Source organism: Podarcis muralis, chromosome 8 (genome assembly GCF_964188315.1).
Source record: "Podarcis muralis chromosome 8, rPodMur119.hap1.1, whole genome shotgun sequence".
Classification (NCBI taxonomy): Eukaryota; Metazoa; Chordata; class Lepidosauria; order Squamata; family Lacertidae; genus Podarcis; species Podarcis muralis.
The window spans coordinates 89,221,864-89,238,999 of NC_135662.1; the positions used below are offsets into that span (position 1 = coordinate 89,221,864).

A 17,136-nucleotide genomic window follows, 5' to 3' on the forward strand; every position below is an offset into this window, starting at 1 on the left:
CCCTCCATCTTCCCCAACATCAGGGTCTTTTCCAGGGAGTCTTCTCTTCTCATGAGGTAGCCAAAGTATTGGAGCCTCAGCTTCAGGATCTGTCCTTCCAGTGAGCACTCAGGGCTGATTTCCTTCAGAATGGATATGTTTGATCTTCTTGCAGTCCATGGGACTCTCAAGAGTCTCCTCCAGCACCATCATTCAAAAGCATCAATTCTTCGGCGATCAGCCTTCTTTATGGTACAGCTCTCACTTCCATACATCATTACTGGGAAAACCGTAGCTTTTACTATACGGACCTTTGTTGGCAAGGTGATGTCTCTGCTTTTTAAGATGCTGTCTAGGTTTGCCATCGCCTTTCTCCCAAGGAGCAGGCGTCTTTTAATTTTGTGACTGCTGTCACCATCTGCAGTGATCATTTTCAAACTTACACTTTCCAAAACAATATGAGAACCAAAGCACACCTATCCTTCAACATCCACACTTATCTAAATTTTGTGATGCAGTTTTCCAACCAATGTTTATAAAAATGCATATAAAAGGATGAGATGTGCATAAAAATAAAAATACATAATATTTAATTATTTTGGCTCCATGGAGAATTGCTCTTACAGAATAAAGACTGAGTGTTGTGACCTCTGCTTTTCTGGATGGCCAGTAGAGGGAACTGCCCTTGGAACAGTGTTTCTGTGTATTTTGTAAAACAGCTATAGAGGATGTTGTTCACATTATGACCTCTATATAAGGTTCCCCATGAAAAACATTTGAGTTTAGCCACAAAAAGAATTTCTGTGAGTTTCTGTGCGAGTTTCTGTGCTTTTTGCTGTTAGACAAGGAAAATTATGTTTCTGTATTTGTGTTGGTAGAAATTAAGAGCCAGATTTGTGGCACAATTCTGAATGTCTTTTTTTTACTACTACTACTACCACCACCACCACCAATGAAAGTAGCATAAAAATGCATTATATAGTAGAAATTGCTTGCAAAAATGTGCACTACTCAAAAATGCATACAAATATGTGTTTATTAGGAGAAATTCTCATGAAAATGGTGTAATTCTCATGAGAATTAAAAATAAATCAATCGCAAATTGCTGCAGAAATGTGAACTGAATTTAATGTTGGAAAAATGAGAAACAGGGAGAATGAAATTAATGCCTAGCTTCTTGTATAAGAATATACCTTCCAGCTTTAGGAAGACCTGATCCTTCGAGCATTTAACTTACTTTTCACAAGGTAACCTCCATGCATAGGCTAAATCAAGGTGAGCCAATGCAGTGCCCCCCATGCTGGCTAGGACTGATGGGAATTGGTGTCCAACAACATCTGAAGGGCATCATGTTGGCTACATGTAGAACTGAATGCATGGAAGGGGAATGGCACCTGTTGGCCCCATACCTGCGCTCTAAAAAGTGGAACTTACACAAGCACAGCTGCCTGTGGGAGAGCCAGTGCATACACAGACTTCCTTTCAGATGTCACACTGACATGGCATCCAACATCAGGAGCAGGGCCAGTGGGCACATTATCACTCCCCATCAACATGCTTAGTTTATAGGTAAAGTGTAAAGGGACCCCTGACCATTAGGTCCAGTCGTGACCGACTCTGGGGTTGTGGCGCTCATCTCGCTTTATTGGCTGAGGGAGCCGGCGTACAGCTCTGGGTCATGTGGCCAGCATGACTAAGCCGCTTCTGGCGAACCAGAGCAGCGCACGGAAATGCTGTTTACCTTCCCGCTGGAGCGGTACCTATTTATCTACTTGTACTTTGCCATGCTTTCAAACTGCTAGGTTGGCAGGAGCAGGGACTGAGCAACGGGAGCTCACCCCCATCGAGGGGATTCGAACCTCCAACCTTCTGATCGCCAAGCCCTAGGCTCTGTGGTTTAACCCACAGCGCCACCCGCGTCCCATACCCGTGTTTATACAAAGAGCTTATCTTGGGAAACAAGTGCTTGTGAATGTATTGTAGTACAGGCAGCCCCCCCCCCCTTTACATGGGGATTATGTTCTGAGGCACAGTGGGGGCAGGGGCAGAGAAATTGCATATGATTCTAAAAGCCTGAAAACACCTCCTTCTGCCCCACCCCACCCTTTTAGTGGCATTTCAGTGACCTCTTTATGACATTTCCAGGTCACTTCCAGGTTTGGCACAATATACATGGTCGCACACATACTGAACACGTGTAAACGAGGGGCTGCCTGTATTATATGTTTTGTTCAAGTAATATTATGCTTGCATTTTTATAGAATTTGGTTTTCTGTATCATTCGGTAGCTGAATTACTGGGTGGTGGAGGGGGAGACAGACCCATTAACTATTGATACGGAAGCCGTGGGGCACAAATTGCCTACTTTGGAGGAGTCAGAAGATGAAATTGTGTTTTTCATTAAGGGCCTCCTTACCTTTCCCCATAATTTGAGCGTTGTTTGGTAGCAATCCACAAAGCAGCAGCAGGGAAGCCTCCAGAATATCACTATTTTCCAGGTCAGATTCAAGCATATATCATAGAATCATAGAGTTGGAATATTTCTGCATCTAAAGTGGATTAAATAATTATGTTGCCCTAGCTCAATAAATCAACTTTTAAACAAAATCTGGATTTTTTGCAGTTTGGAAAGTGATGGAGAAATGTGTTGAAAAGTGTGGGCTGAACAAATGACGTACAGGAATACCTGTACACACATCAAATCAGGATAAAGGCAGGACAAATGCTCATTGTAGTACAGTGGTGCCTCACAAGACGAAATTAATTCGTTCCGCAAGTTTTGTCGTCTTGCGATTTTTTCGTCTTGCGAAGCACGGTTTTCCATAGGAATGCATTGAAAATCAATCAATGCGTTCCTAGGGAAACCGACTTCAGACCAGGTCCGGGGACAGTCTGTCCCCCGACCTCTTCTGAAGGCTGGGGGGGGGGGCTTTTCTTCCCACCCCCAGCATTTTAAAAAACCCCGGTACAGCGGGGGACTTCTCCGCTATCCGGGGCGATTTTAAAATGCTGGCGGGTGGGAGTGAAGCCTGGCGGCGGGGGCGGAGAGAAGCCTGGCGAAGCCTGGCGGCAGGGGCGGAGAGACATCCTCCCGCTGCCAGGCTACGGAGGAGGTCCGAGGACAGTGGGGAAGATGCGCTGCGCTTCCCCGCTGTCCCGGAGATTTCCCTATGGGCTTTCGTCTTGCGAAGGAAGCCCATAGGGAAATTCGTTTTGCGAAGCGCCTCCGCGACGGAAAACCCTTTCGTCTAGCGGGTTTTCCGTCTTGCGAGGCGTTCGTCTTGCGGGGCACCACTGTATAACTGATCCATACAGAAATCAGAATGAATGCTGAATAACCTCTCTACATAAGCTTTGTGCTAGCGAATCAGGATGAATGCTAAGTAAATAGCTTGTCTGGACGGGCAACAAACGTATCATCCAAAACCAGCAGTCAGTATTGCACCTAGCCTACAAGCTGAGAAGCAGCCATTTTGTTAGGAGAAAGCTTATTTAGATTTATAAACTGTGCTGTGCAAAAACACTATCAAATTACTCAGTCAGCTTGAAGCTGCACAAGCTAAATTAACACCTGCCTGGTTAAGAGTATAGCTGAGAGAAGGGGGGGAAACTTAGAATTTAAATTAATTACAAACTCCAACGACAATATTTAGAATCGGCTATAGTCCTTTAAAACAAATGATGTTTGCTGTGCTATAATTAAGTATCACAAGAATAGAGCTAATTATTATGTAGGATATACTTAAATAAGTTTGTTTTGCTTTAATGTATTAGAAATAGGGGAATATACATTTATTATGTTAAGCAAAAACAACTTAGCATTCTGGACGATCAAATTTGCATTTAACGTAAGTCTTATGAACGTTGTGTGTGATATCCATAGATCCACAAAACAGCTATGCTATTCAATTATTCTGTAATAGTAAACAAATTATCAGCAAATTACAGTGAATTCCAATTTCTTCTTAAGTTTGGTGACAGCAGTCAGAGCGTGTGTCTTGCTTCTGCAACTGGCAAAAGAGTTGCATTAGCTTTATTTTTTCTGAGCATTATTCTTTATTTTTCAAATCATTAGCATGCACGTGAATGACCTCATGATGAACAGATGCACTTGGAGATGACTGTGATTAGATCAGTCCTCTCAGCAGTCCAGTGTGCCCATTTCAGTTAACCCTCTGAAGGACCAACTACAATTTCCATATTAAAAATGTGTTTTTGGATATGGATTTTCAGATGCCACATAACTTTGGCACATGAATTTTAGGTTAAAATGTTCTATTATGTAGCTCTGCATCAAGTTATTTCAGGAGTAGCCAACATCGTGCCTTACTGTGCGATATTGTTATTCCTTCACCCTAAGGTTCCAGGGCAGGTTACAACAATGCGAAATACAATATTAAAAACAGTATACAGCAACTTACAATCACAAAAATAGGGTGGGTTCTAAAAAAAACAACACCTCAGGTGCCAAAGGTTGGCTTAAAGAGGTGTATCTTTGGCATTCACCAAAAAGAGTATAGTGCAGGTGCCAGAGACGCCTCTGTGGAGAGGGAGCTCCACTTCCGAGGGCTACCAGAGCAGCTTCTGAAGGCAGTGGAACTCCGAAGAGGGCCTCCTCTGCTGATCTTAAGACCGGAGAGGGTCTGTAGGGAAGGATATCTTTCAGATATTGGAGGCCTGAGACGTAGAGTTTTAAACATGGACATGAGCACCTTGAATTAGGCCCTGAAACAAACTGGAAAGCATTGTTGTTTTAAAACATGGTTCATATGTTATCTAAATGGAACCCCAGCCAGTATTCCGGTGGCTGCATTTTGGACCTACTCATTATCAAGGGCAGCCCCACATACAGCGCACTGCAAAAATCCAATCTAACTGGAGCATGGAGCGCAGTGGCAAAATCATTCCTGTCCAAAAGGGGCTATGGGTGGCAGACCTGATGTAGCTGGAAAAAGGCACTCCTAGCCATTGAGGCCACCTGAGCCTCCAGGAGCATCTACAGTGGTACCTCAGGTTACGAACGCTTCCACTTATGTTTTTTCAGGTTATGAACGATTGTAACCCAGAAATAGGTTGTTTGAGCTCTCAGAGGCCTTGCCGCTGCCTGGAGCCAAGCCCGGACATCTGCGGGACCTACGGAGCTCTCTGAGGCCTCCGCGAATGCCGGGAGCCAAGCCGATTGTGATTGAATCACATTTTAATTTTGTACTGTTTTATTGATTTCATTTTATAGATCAATGGCCTCATTAGATAGTAAAATTCATGTAAAATTGCTGTTTTAGGGGTTGCTTTTTATCGTCTGGTTCCTTTTTGCATTTTAGTTTGTGTGGCTTTTTCGGTTTTTTGACTGTGACTTGTTCTTCATTTTATGGGACTGACTTGTGACTTCGCTTTTGTGACTATGGAACCTAGTTCAGCTACTGGTTGATTGTGTGACTTCAGAAATGGATAAAAGCCCCCCATCCAAACTGACTATCATCAATGCACATAAGAAAAAATATAAATGTTAATTTTTTAAATTTAAAATACTGTCTTATTTATTTTATAGTACAGTACATTGATTACTGCCTTCATTTTATGGATCAATGGTCTTGTTAGACAGTAATATTCGTGTTCAATTGCTGGTTTAGGAGGTGTTTTTCATCGTCTGGAACGGATCAATCCACTTTCCGTTACTTTCAATGGGAAAGTCCACTTCAGGTTAAGAATGCTTCAGGTTAAGAACGGACTTCCGGAACCAATTAAGCGCTTAACCTGAGGTACCACTGTATATCCAGAACAGGCTGTCCCACCATCTTGCAGACAAGAGAAACCCCTGTGTCTTTTCAGCATTCAGCTTCAATTTATTGGCCTATATGCAGCCCATCGCCTGATCCAAACACCAGCCTAACACCTCAACCACTTCTCCCAATTCAGATAGAAGAGAGATATGGAGTCTGGTATCATCTGCATCTTGACAACACTTCAATCTGGATTACAGATATTGTTGGATTACATTCAGCATCGCTGACAATTGGACATACTTAGATTACAAACTCCATAAACTCCAGCTAACAACATCTGGTTGAGTTATTTGAACTTTTATGGAACATTGTTTCTGGTTACTAAGGCTTACCACAACTACACAATTATGCATGTGTGTATTAGCTGTTATAGTACAAATACTGTTTTTTCCTATGGGAGCTAAACCCAATGGGCTGGGGAGAATAGAGTGGTACCATTACTTCCGCTGATGCAGTCTAGAGCCAGTGTGGTGTAGTGGTTAAGAGTGGTAGTCTCGTAATCTGGTGAATGGGGTTCGCGTCTCCGCTCCTCCACCTGCAGCTGCTGGGTGACCTTGGGCCAGTCACACTTCTTTGAAGTCTCTCAGCCCCACACACCTCACAGAGTGTTTGTTGTGGGGGAGGAAGGGAAAGGAGATTGTGAGCCGCTTTGAGACTCCTTAGGGTAGTGATAAAGCGGGATATCAAATCCAAACGCCGCCGCCGCCTCCTCTTCTTCTTCTTCTTCTTCTTCTTCTTCTTCTTCTTCTTCTAGAATTGCATTATCCTTTGCACTGCTCTGCTAACTCATATTTAGCATATAGTCAACTAACTGGGTCAAATATAAAAACACTAAAATCATGTATCATAGAGAAACTTTTATGCATCTTCTACATAATACATGTGCATTTTAAGTTATCCTCATGTTTTCTGACACAAGTGGGTTCCCCCATGCTCTTTACGTATATATTCAGCCACGCAGGGCCGGGAGCGGGGCGTGCCCCAAAGGGGCAGGGCGCAGAAGGAGCCTCTCTTCCCCTTCCCAGGCTTGCCTCAGGGGATGGAGGAGCTGCAGCTAGGAGCATTGTGCCCGCAGCCTCTCTCCGCCCCTCAGGTCAAGCTGGGCGCGTTGTATTTAGCCCACCAAGCACTGAACACTCTTACAAAATGAAGTTAAATGAAGGCACACATATGGATTAGAATTTTATAGGATTAAATTTAACCGCTCAACTGAATTTCTTCTTTATACTTTCAGAACTTGGGTTCAGAAAAAAAAGCTTATGACTTCTGTTATAAAATAGCTTCTTATCTAGATGCAGCTAACCTTCTGCATTTGAACACCCCCTTTTTAATACTCTGCTGCTCTAGAAACCCTGAGATTTAGGATCTGGTTATGACTTAGGATCTGCGTATCTAAACGATCCTCTAATGCCATAGGAATCCGCCTGAATATTGAAGTCATTGTCAATCCTGTGTTCTCCAACTCTGCCTTTGGAGATGAGAAATGCCAACTGGGGAAACTGGCCTTTTCAGTGGTGCATCCCATTTCTGGAATTTGTTCCCTAACTAGGTTCATGCAGAGCCAAATCCTTATGTGTTTGTGGTGCCAGACTTCTAATCTTCTTTAAATCTGTTTAATGCTGTTGGCTTGTGCTGCTATTTTAGTTATCTTTTTATAACATTGTTGCACTTTAAATTATTTTGAAATATAAATTGCAAGTTGTTGTAAAGTTTTGATTTGGTGGGATATTAAACATTTAAGGCTTTTAAAAAAGTTAAATGCACAAAAATAGTAGGAATGCTGGATCAATGATTTTCTAACTAGTGCAGTCAGTTGAGCCTCACTCCATAAGGACCAGCTATTTAAACCTCAGAATAGCAAAAGGGAATTATACAAGACACACAGGTGTGTTATTTAACATCTTGTATTAATCTGAAGCGGGACGCGGGTGGCGCTGTGGTCTAAACATGCTGTGGCTTGCCGACCAGAAGGTCGGCGGTTTGAATCCCCGCGATGGGGTGAGCTCCCGTTGCTCGGTCCCTGCTCCTGCCAACCTAGCAGTTTGAAAGCACTTCAAAGTGCAAGTAGATAAATAGGTACCACTCTGGCGGGAAGGTAAATGGTGTTTCCATGCGCTGCTCTGGTTCGCCAGAAGCGGCTTAGTCCTGCTGGCCACATGACCCGGAAGCTGTACGCCGGCTCCCTCGGCCAATAAAGTGAGATGAGCGCCGCAACCCCAGAGTCGGTCATGACTGGACCTAATGGTCAGGGGTCCCTTTACCTATTAATCTGAAGCAGGATGCAAGACTGGTTCTTAGTTCACTGACCCCAATGCATCTAATTTTATTATTTCACAATGTCCAATACATACTAGAACTACACAAAGGTAGCTATGATAAGTGACTTAAAGTAGGTGATTTTTTTAAAAAAAATAGAGCTTTCTGTTGTTATTTTCAATTGCGTAACCAGCTAAATTTCTTGATAATATCCAAATTAGTATAAGAATTATACTTTTATGCAGCAAATGACACAATTTTGTCTCAAGAGTATTTATGTGTGTGGTTTATTTCATAGCTGTTCCACATTTTTAATAAAGAAAATATTAATCAAAGCTTTACTTATAAGCTTTTCTAATGTTGTTTAGTATTCCAGTTCAACAAAGATCAATAGAGGCCATTCCTGTCTCTTGACGCCTCTCCAGGAAGCAGAGGTGTGATTATGTAAATAGCACTGGTTCCTCTTTGCTTCTGCCAGCTTGCTTATCTCCAAAGCCTTCTGCCTGCTGCTATTGGCGACCAGTACAAGTACACGCAAATACCTCTTATCTCTTAACAAAGCTCGAAAAGCTCAAGGACTGAAGCCAGTAATGTTAAACAGTGATGCGTGTCTGATTCTATTTGTCAAGTGATTCATTTCAGTAAATTTAATTTCTGTTATATTTCTTAGTTCAGATATAAAGATCAGTTAGAATGAGAGAAAGAAAACAGACACGCAGAACATTCACCAGGGTTTGAGATAATCCATCAACAATCCAATGCAGCATCGTAATATAATTAGAAAGAGTCAGTTTCACAAAATGGGTATAAACAGGGAATAAAGGAATTTATGTTTAGAAATCCATCTGGTTAACCTTGTGTTCTCCTTGTACATGAGAGCAATGGATTATGAAATGAACCCTCAAAACAAAAGGTTTCTTTAAAAAGCACACATGTAAATATAATTAAAATAAACTCATTTAACTAACTTTGAAAGCTTTGTGATGTGTAGAACGCACACATACTGGCACTATGATTGTCTGACAAAACCCTGCCCTTACACCCGCCCCCACCAGTGTTACTCCTTGGTCCAAGCACTGCAGAAGCATAATCCCCATTTAGCATTAGTAGCAATGGCTTCTACTGTGAGGAACTATTTTTCGATTAGTATGCACTGATTCACGAATAGCTTTTCCACAACATATTCTCAGCTCAGCAAGAAGCCCACACTCCTGAATGAACCAGAACACATTAGTGAGAGAAAGTTCATTAACCTTGCTAGATGCAGGGGTTAACAGGATAGCTGAAGAAAGGAACCGAGTGAACAGCTCTGATGCAAAACAAATTAAAATGAATGTCATCATTTCTTTTGATATTCATTAGCTAATTCAGAGGGAGAAAGCTCTTCTTAAATTTGCAACCATTTATCAGTGAAAAGCAGGTGTACATCTGCTGCTCAAGTGCTTCTCAGCGGTTAAAATAATAATAATAAAAACAACAACATGATAAGACTTACCACATCCACTAAGGGAGTAACTGGGAGAGGGAGAGAAGACCTGAGCAGCAAAATCCTCAAATGTCATTGCTTCTTTGTGGTTGTGGATTATTGCTTCAAGGTACAGAGCTCTTTCCTCATAACTGTTGGGAGCAGGTTAAGGAAATGCACTCTTACAGATACAAAGCCAAAGGAACTTATATTCAACCTATGCATTTTCCAATTAAAACCGAGCCACAGTTGTCAGAGTTTTGACAAAGCTACAAGATTCTAAGGACTTCAATAAAATGTATTTCTCAAAAAAACAAACAAAAAAAAAAAAACAAAAAAAAAACCCCAAACATTTTTCTGACAGCTAAATATAAGCACTATATGAATGTAGTGTTTTTTCATTCTTCATTAAAAAGGCTGATTGACAAAATAAATTTGAGAACTTTATAAATGAGAAATGAAAATAATTATGTAACCATAAGGAAAATTGCCATAGCCAATAAACTCAACAGAAGCCCCCCATATATTTTCCCTATATAATAGATCATTTTTTCAAAATGTAAATATATTTAAACTTGAGCTACAGATTATAGGAAAGAAAATGATAAGAAAAATTAAAGTATGAAAACACCAATTATTCATAAGAATATAGAAGTATACGAAAGTATAATAAAGTCATATTTAAAGCTTTTTCAGAAGATTCATTTGACGCATCTGAAATTTCTTATTTCTTGATGGATTCAATTCTCTTTTTTAAAAAAAATAGAGCATGTATACACTTCAGTCTTAATTATGCTGACAACAAAGCATCTAAAACCAACAGTATTGCCTTTTAATTAAAACGCGGCAACCTGGAACACGCGCCATTCAAATGCATAATCAAAAACCAGTCACCAATAAAACTTACAAGCGGAACAAGCTGAAGCAACTTTCCAGCTGTCTTAATAGGACCCCCGCTTGTGATAGCTTTTCGAAGGGGGGAGAGCAAATCTCTCGCTTTGTGTGCAGCTTCTGTTTTCTTTGAAAGTAAATCATGCACTTCAAACAACAGGGTAACATTTTGAAAAAAAAAATATCTACAACAGATTGAAGTATCTCACATACAACTTTGTGAATTAAACAATCAAACAGCCAGTATGAAATGTCATTCCCTGTCACTCAGTTTAAAAACAAGTTTCCAGAGTTTCCTAGTATTTTTAAATATGAGAAAAGAGCTTAGTTTTATGTGACTCCTACCATCTGAACTGAAAAGTGTCATTTTCGTTGTTTGAAAGGTATGTCCTTGAGGACAATCCCAGCAGTCCTTTTCAGTTATACAGTGTAGTATCCAAGTTAACTGATCACCACATTAAGGAACCTGACATGGAAGGGCCCCAAAATGAAAACATATTTCAAATAACTTTGTGTCTTTAGGAATGAAAGTGAGCATGGCATTTTTATTTGCTTTCTGCTTTCAAAACCCATTCCAGACAGTACAAGCACTAGCCTCAGTGTATTTGGGGTTGCTTCACTGTTACAGGCTGAACTCCTGGTGACTCTTCTTAATGAATAGGCTCCCAAACTTCCTATGAGAGGATGCACACGCCTAGCACCTCTTCTAAAGGGACTGACTGATGCCATTCACATCTCATTATGCTTATTCTGCACAGCACTTGGCTGTTGCCAGGGCTCTCTCTTCCACACTGACACAGCAAGCCGCTGGTCCTGAACAGCAGGACGTTAGGCCTGAGTGGCCGTCTGGTGCACAGACTTTCTGTCTCTAAGCTGGCACGTGCTGGCGCAGCAGGAGAAGACCAAGGCGTGACAAATTACTGGAAGAGCTAAGCTAAACTTATGGCTGTAAACCACCTGAGCCTGTGGACCTCTGTGGACTTGCCATCCACTCTCAATTCCTCTTTGGCCCTTGTAGTATGCAGTCTGCTCATGGGCTCAGTTCAACGGAGGCAGATAAACTGGAAATTCTTTTCATGCTGCGCCTAATAAAATCCCATGAAAAAGACTTCATATCCAGCATAATAAATGGAGGAAATGCTCATGTATAATTTAAACACTGCACCCTAAGGCAGCAAGACTGGCAAATTAATTCAAGTTGTAATAAAATTAATAATGTTAAAGCATATAAAAATGTTCATGAGTAAAAAAATGATGAGCAACTGCATCCCTTCCTGACAATATTTGGAAATCAACAAATTTGCTGAATACCTAGATGTTTGCTTCCATTGATCCGTTTCTTTTACCATAAAGCTGCATGCAACAGCAATGCTCCCCAATTCCTCTTATTCCTCCTTTCTTTAACGTGTTAATGTTTTATCCTGGTTTCTGACCATTCTGTGCCAGATAACTAGTCTCGTAGACATTTAGTAACTAAGAACACAGATAGTTTTATAGTGTTTTCTGTAACAGAGAGACAAACTAAGGTCTACTCTTTGCTAACTTTATTGATAATCATCACCCAATGAATACTACCGATGGTACTCACAGCAGTAATTTTTTTAGGTGGGTTGATGTCTGCTGGAATAAGAATAGCAACTATTTTCTCCACTAAGCCACATGATGCCTAGAGGCACCCTTGTGATGAATACATTATTTTTTTACAGATTAGTGAGGAGAAAGTGAGACAAGGGTAATGGAAAGAGGAGAAAGCCATGCTGTGTGAGACAACATAAACTTTAGTCTACCCTTTAGTCTACCCTACCTGCCATTTAGCTATGAATACTGGAATTAACAAATCTGTTTAACACAGGTAGTTTAAATACGTGATTGCAGTCACAAACTTCACAAAACTATGGTGGTTATATGAAAGGCAGAAAACTCAAAGAAGAATGATACCACATTAACCTGTAAAAATTAACATAATTTAAACAAAAGGTATTGGAGAGACTGTGGACATTATTTCAACATAATTTTACAGCAATCAGAAGACTGCACCAAGCACTGTAAATAAATTCACTGTGTCATATTCTTAAAAAGTATCCTTCACAGGTTATTTAGATGTGAAACTTTGAATGCAAAGTACACAACCTTGGTTATGGTCCAGTAGCAACCACAACTGTGTAGTTTTAACTGAAAATCTTTTGGGGGAATTCTGTATGCACTTGGGATAAGTGCAATTCAATAGTCCTTAACAGATAACAGAATAGCTTAATAACAACACAATAAGTAATGACTTGCTCTCTTTGTACCACATAATCATTCTGCAGTTTACATAAAGGAAAAATAAGATGGCTCAGCAATAGTTTTAGATGTGTCTTCTTTAGTTGCTTAATATTTTTCTAAGAAACTACCAACACAATCACTCTTTAGCTGCAACTTTAGATAACTTATCTGAAATAGGAAATTAAGAATGAGTTTGAGAGGTAAAGGTCACTCCCCCCAAATTCCCCCCCCCCTGCTCCATTCACACTTTCAGGTTTGAGTCAAAGTATATAGCATGCATTAAATTATTGCTAATAAACATCTTTGCCCACCCTTTCACTCACCCAAAGATCTCCATCTGATGACCAAAGAAGATACGATACGGGATATCAGTGATTAGGTCTCTCACTCTACTGTTTCAGTGGGTTGCTTTGAATATAGAGGAGTGGGACTCATAGAAGATATTTAACTATTTCTTTTATGTAAACTGCTGCTCAGGTGAAGCTGCTATTTACTATAGAGGGAGAAAAGATAGCTACAGTACCTGTGTCTCTATCTTTCCTATTCCTCGTGGAGCAAACAGCAACTTGGAGAAGGAGCAATTTAGATCAGGCAAACAATAAGGGAGCTAAAGGAACATTCTCTCCCATTGTTTCTCTGGTCTTCACATCAGCATTATCACATAGCTTATTATTATTATTATTATTATTATTATTATTATTATTATTATTATTATTAAAAGCAGAATATATTGATCATGGATCTTCCACACAACTGCCAGTTTGGATCCAACCAACTTAATTTCCCAGAAATATGAGCACTCAGGAACCTCGGGTGCCTTTAGTTATGTACTAATATGTCTTTAGATTTGTCATCTGGGCAGCCCAGGACCTCCATCCACATTGCCTGGCATGGGTGTACCCGGGGGGGGGGGGGTAGGGGTGCAGCTGCCCCCTAAATCAATAAAAATACTTAACTGAGGTTCTGCCCCCCCCAAATCCTGGCTACACCCATTCTGCCCGGGCTTGTGCCATGGGGAGGTCACTTGGGTGCTGCTAACACAGTAGTTTGACTTCCCACCTGGAAGCTCACTCCATTGTCTCTCAAGACAGACAGATACCAACAACTGCTCAAAAGCATGCTGCACTAATATAGGATTTCCCCCAAGCTCCCCTTGTTCTTCAGTTTAAACAGCAAAAAGCCATTAGGGTTTTCCACAGTGGTTCCCGGCCCAAAGAACTGCACCAGACAATGTCTCTGCATAACTTTCACCAACAATTTTTGGGGGGTGAAAGCTTCCCTTGATACTAATTATCTACAGTGGGTATTTGCTTTTATCTAATTTTGGTGTCGTTTGTGTTCTATTTTGTCTAATTTTAATATACGTTTATGTGATGGATATGTTTTATATTCAAATATTATCAATTTTAAAATGACTGGATTAATACAATAGTAATGTATTTGCTTTAGAAACTAAACCTTAACTGAACATGGAGGTGTGTTGCTGTACACATAGCCTTACCAGATACTTCAGAGATGACTATTTTTCACTTCTGGCACCTCTCTTGAACAGTTTGTCCACTTGCATGATGGTCTATTTTGAAATGCAAGAGAGGCCACATTACAGTAAAGCTTCCTCAACCAAGGGAAAAAAATATATACAGTTGTACCTTGGAAATCAAACATTTTGGCTCCCGAACATTGCAAACCCGGAAGTGAGTGTTCTGGTTTGCGAAAATTCTTTGGAACCCAAATGTCCAATGCAGCTGACGCGGCTTCTGATTGGCTGCAGGAGCTTCCTGCAGCCAATTGGTAGCTGCACCTTGGTTTCTGAACATTTTTGAAGTCAAACAGACTTGCGGAACAAATTCCATTCGACTTCCAAGGTACAACTGTAGCTGCAATTGGGGACAGAAGTGAAGTCCTATTGCTTCTGTTATATAACAATAGTAAAAAGGGAGCAGGTGGCGCTGTGGTCTAAACCACTGAGCCACTTGGGCTTGCCAATCAGAAGGTCGGCAGTTTGAGTCCACGCAACAGAGCTCCCATTGCTCTGTCCCAGCTCCTGCCAGCCTAGCAGTTCGAAAGCATACCAGCACAAATAGATAAATAGGTACCACTGTGGCGGGAAGGAAAACATCATGGTGTTCCATTGTGCCAAAAGCGGTTAAGTCATGCTGGACACATGACCCGGAAAACTGTCTGCAGACAAATGCCATCTCCCTCTGCCTAAAAGCAAGATGAGCGCCGCAACCCCATAGTCAAGTTTGACTGGACTTACCCATCCATTTTGTGGTAGGAAGGAAGGACAAAGACCCACAGAGGCCATAGGTACAAACCTCTATTTAATACTGAATAAAATACACGTAGTCCAACAATTTATGGAGTTGCCCCAAACAGTCCATGAATGTGAAAAAGAGAAGACTGGACTCTGTAATGCTCCTGTGATATACCCTCAATAAATATAATAGTTAAGTAGCCGATGGGGAGAGGTGTTCTTGAAAAAGCTGAGAATCACAAATCACTTGCCTGTTCTGCTGTCACACAAGTCTCCTGAAAAAAGCACTTGTGTATATCCACCCTCTAAATCTGAAGGGGGGACTTTCTTATGATGGTATTAATATCTCATAAACAACAGCTTGTTAAATTAAGCTTTGCTAAGATGCAACAGGAATTAATGAGTTTTCCAACACGTAAGGCGTATCAAGTGAGATCTTAATGTGACTTACAGTTTTCAATTAGGTAGCATGATTGTGAAGTCTGCCATGGTAACTTCCCAGATATACAAGTACTAAGGGGGCTTTGGCACCTGTAATCTTTGCCTATGTGCAAAGCAGGTGTCGATTCTCATGCAAGGCTGAAAGGACACCAGTGTCAGAAAAAGGCTGCATGCTCATTCCAAAGGTCCAGAATTAAAGCAAACTGAAGATAAATCAGTGCATTTACAGCTACTGCTGGTCATGTTCTGCAATTATATACGGTAGTTTGTTATTTAATAACCTGCTAGGTGATAATTGAATGATAATTAATATATATAACAGAAACCAAACCTTACATCTTTGGCTTTTATTTTTTCAACAGCCTTGCTGAAATACATATTTTTCAAAATTCGCTAGCAAGTTAATGACCTTTCTAACAAGTTGATTATGTTTCATGCAGTTGCTTATTTGTCATTTGGACATATATTTTTCTTGACAGACTCCCAAGAAGAAAATATACTCCTCTATCCCAAAATACATCATTTGATTTTTAAAGGTGAACGAAACTGCTTTGTGGGCCAGAAAGGGCCAATGGACTCGCCATCAGTGAACTAGACAGTAACCAATTCAGGTTTGAAATCAAAGGATACCTTTTAACCATTAGAAGGGCAAACACAAGAATGCCACTAGGTTAAAGCCAGTTGGAGAAATTTGAGAGACCCTTGATTTTATATTTGAGAGCCACTGTTGTGACTCACTGTGAGTTGTCACCTCCCAGTTCTCGTTTTTAAATATTTGACTGATCATATCTGGGACCATGAAGGAATGTGCTCCCAGCTCAATCAACCTTGAGATTTTCTCTTCACCAGCAATAGCAGCAGAAAGCCTATATGCCAGACCTAACCTATTAGCAATTACACAAATATAAGTATTGATGTAATGGGGTGTGTGAGATACTTGTGATTTCTAGACTGCTACCTAAAAATAAAACAGCTCTTGAGAATACAGAAGTTTGCCAGCACAACCTTGGAACACTTGGCTCACCTACCTAAGCCATTTGGAGCTACTGATCTGTTGATGTTCTGTATAGCTTTTTCTGTTCGAATGTTGCTTTCTTTTACATTGCCTGGCTTGCATGGCTCACCAAGCTAAACGATGACTTAGTGTGGGTCTCTCCTGGGGCTTGTGCATTTGTATTAGGCCATGGTTTGGTTTGCCTTAGTATGACATGTGAACAAGGCTGCTGCATCAACCAATGTAAAGTAGATGTTCAGGGACAGAGTTACTGGTATACTAAACTGAGGCATTGACTGAAGACAAGAATCACTTTTAGGGGGGGAAGTCCTCAGCTTCTAGTCTCCTAGCCATACTGTGAACCCATGCTGTTTACGCCACAGTAACAATCAGAAAGGCCTGACAGAACACCTGGTCCTCTCAGAGTCTGTGTCTTTTTTGGCAGCTAACTGCAAAATTTCCTACCAGGTGGTTACACTTCAATTACACTAGCTAGTCTTTCTAAAGTTAACAAGAACCGCATGAACATCTTTTATGCATTAAAACACAGTATCAATGTTGTTAATTGTTGCTTACTTTTATTTTATTTAACTCATTTAAATTAAAATATTTCTTGATTGTAGCAGACATATATGTAGATAAAAATATAATCTGCACTGTTTCCACAATGATTTGATCCAACATGTTACGAGCTCAAAACATTAAAAACATTTCCTATTCTAATTTCTTATTTGCATTTGATTAAGCTCTCAACACATTTTATTTATTTGTAAAATAGATATCCCACCATTTGTGACAAGCAATC

General features: G+C 40.6%; 1 protein-coding gene across 6 annotated transcripts in view; it reads right to left on the reverse strand.

Moving 5' to 3' along the window:
- RALGAPA2 (Ral GTPase activating protein catalytic subunit alpha 2) overlaps positions 1 to 17,136 on the reverse strand; it is a 184,077-nt gene that overhangs the window by 21,738 nt on the left and 145,203 nt on the right. For 5 of the 6 annotated variants that reach the window (XM_077933545.1, XM_077933546.1, XM_077933550.1 and 2 more), the window contains one exon: positions 9,514 to 9,635. The exons of the other annotated variant lie outside the window; for it this stretch is intronic. In XM_077933545.1, coding sequence (XP_077789671.1) covers positions 9,514 to 9,635 — 122 coding nt within the window. The remainder of the gene's footprint in view (positions 1 to 9,513; positions 9,636 to 17,136) is intronic. 6 annotated transcript variants of the gene reach the window in all.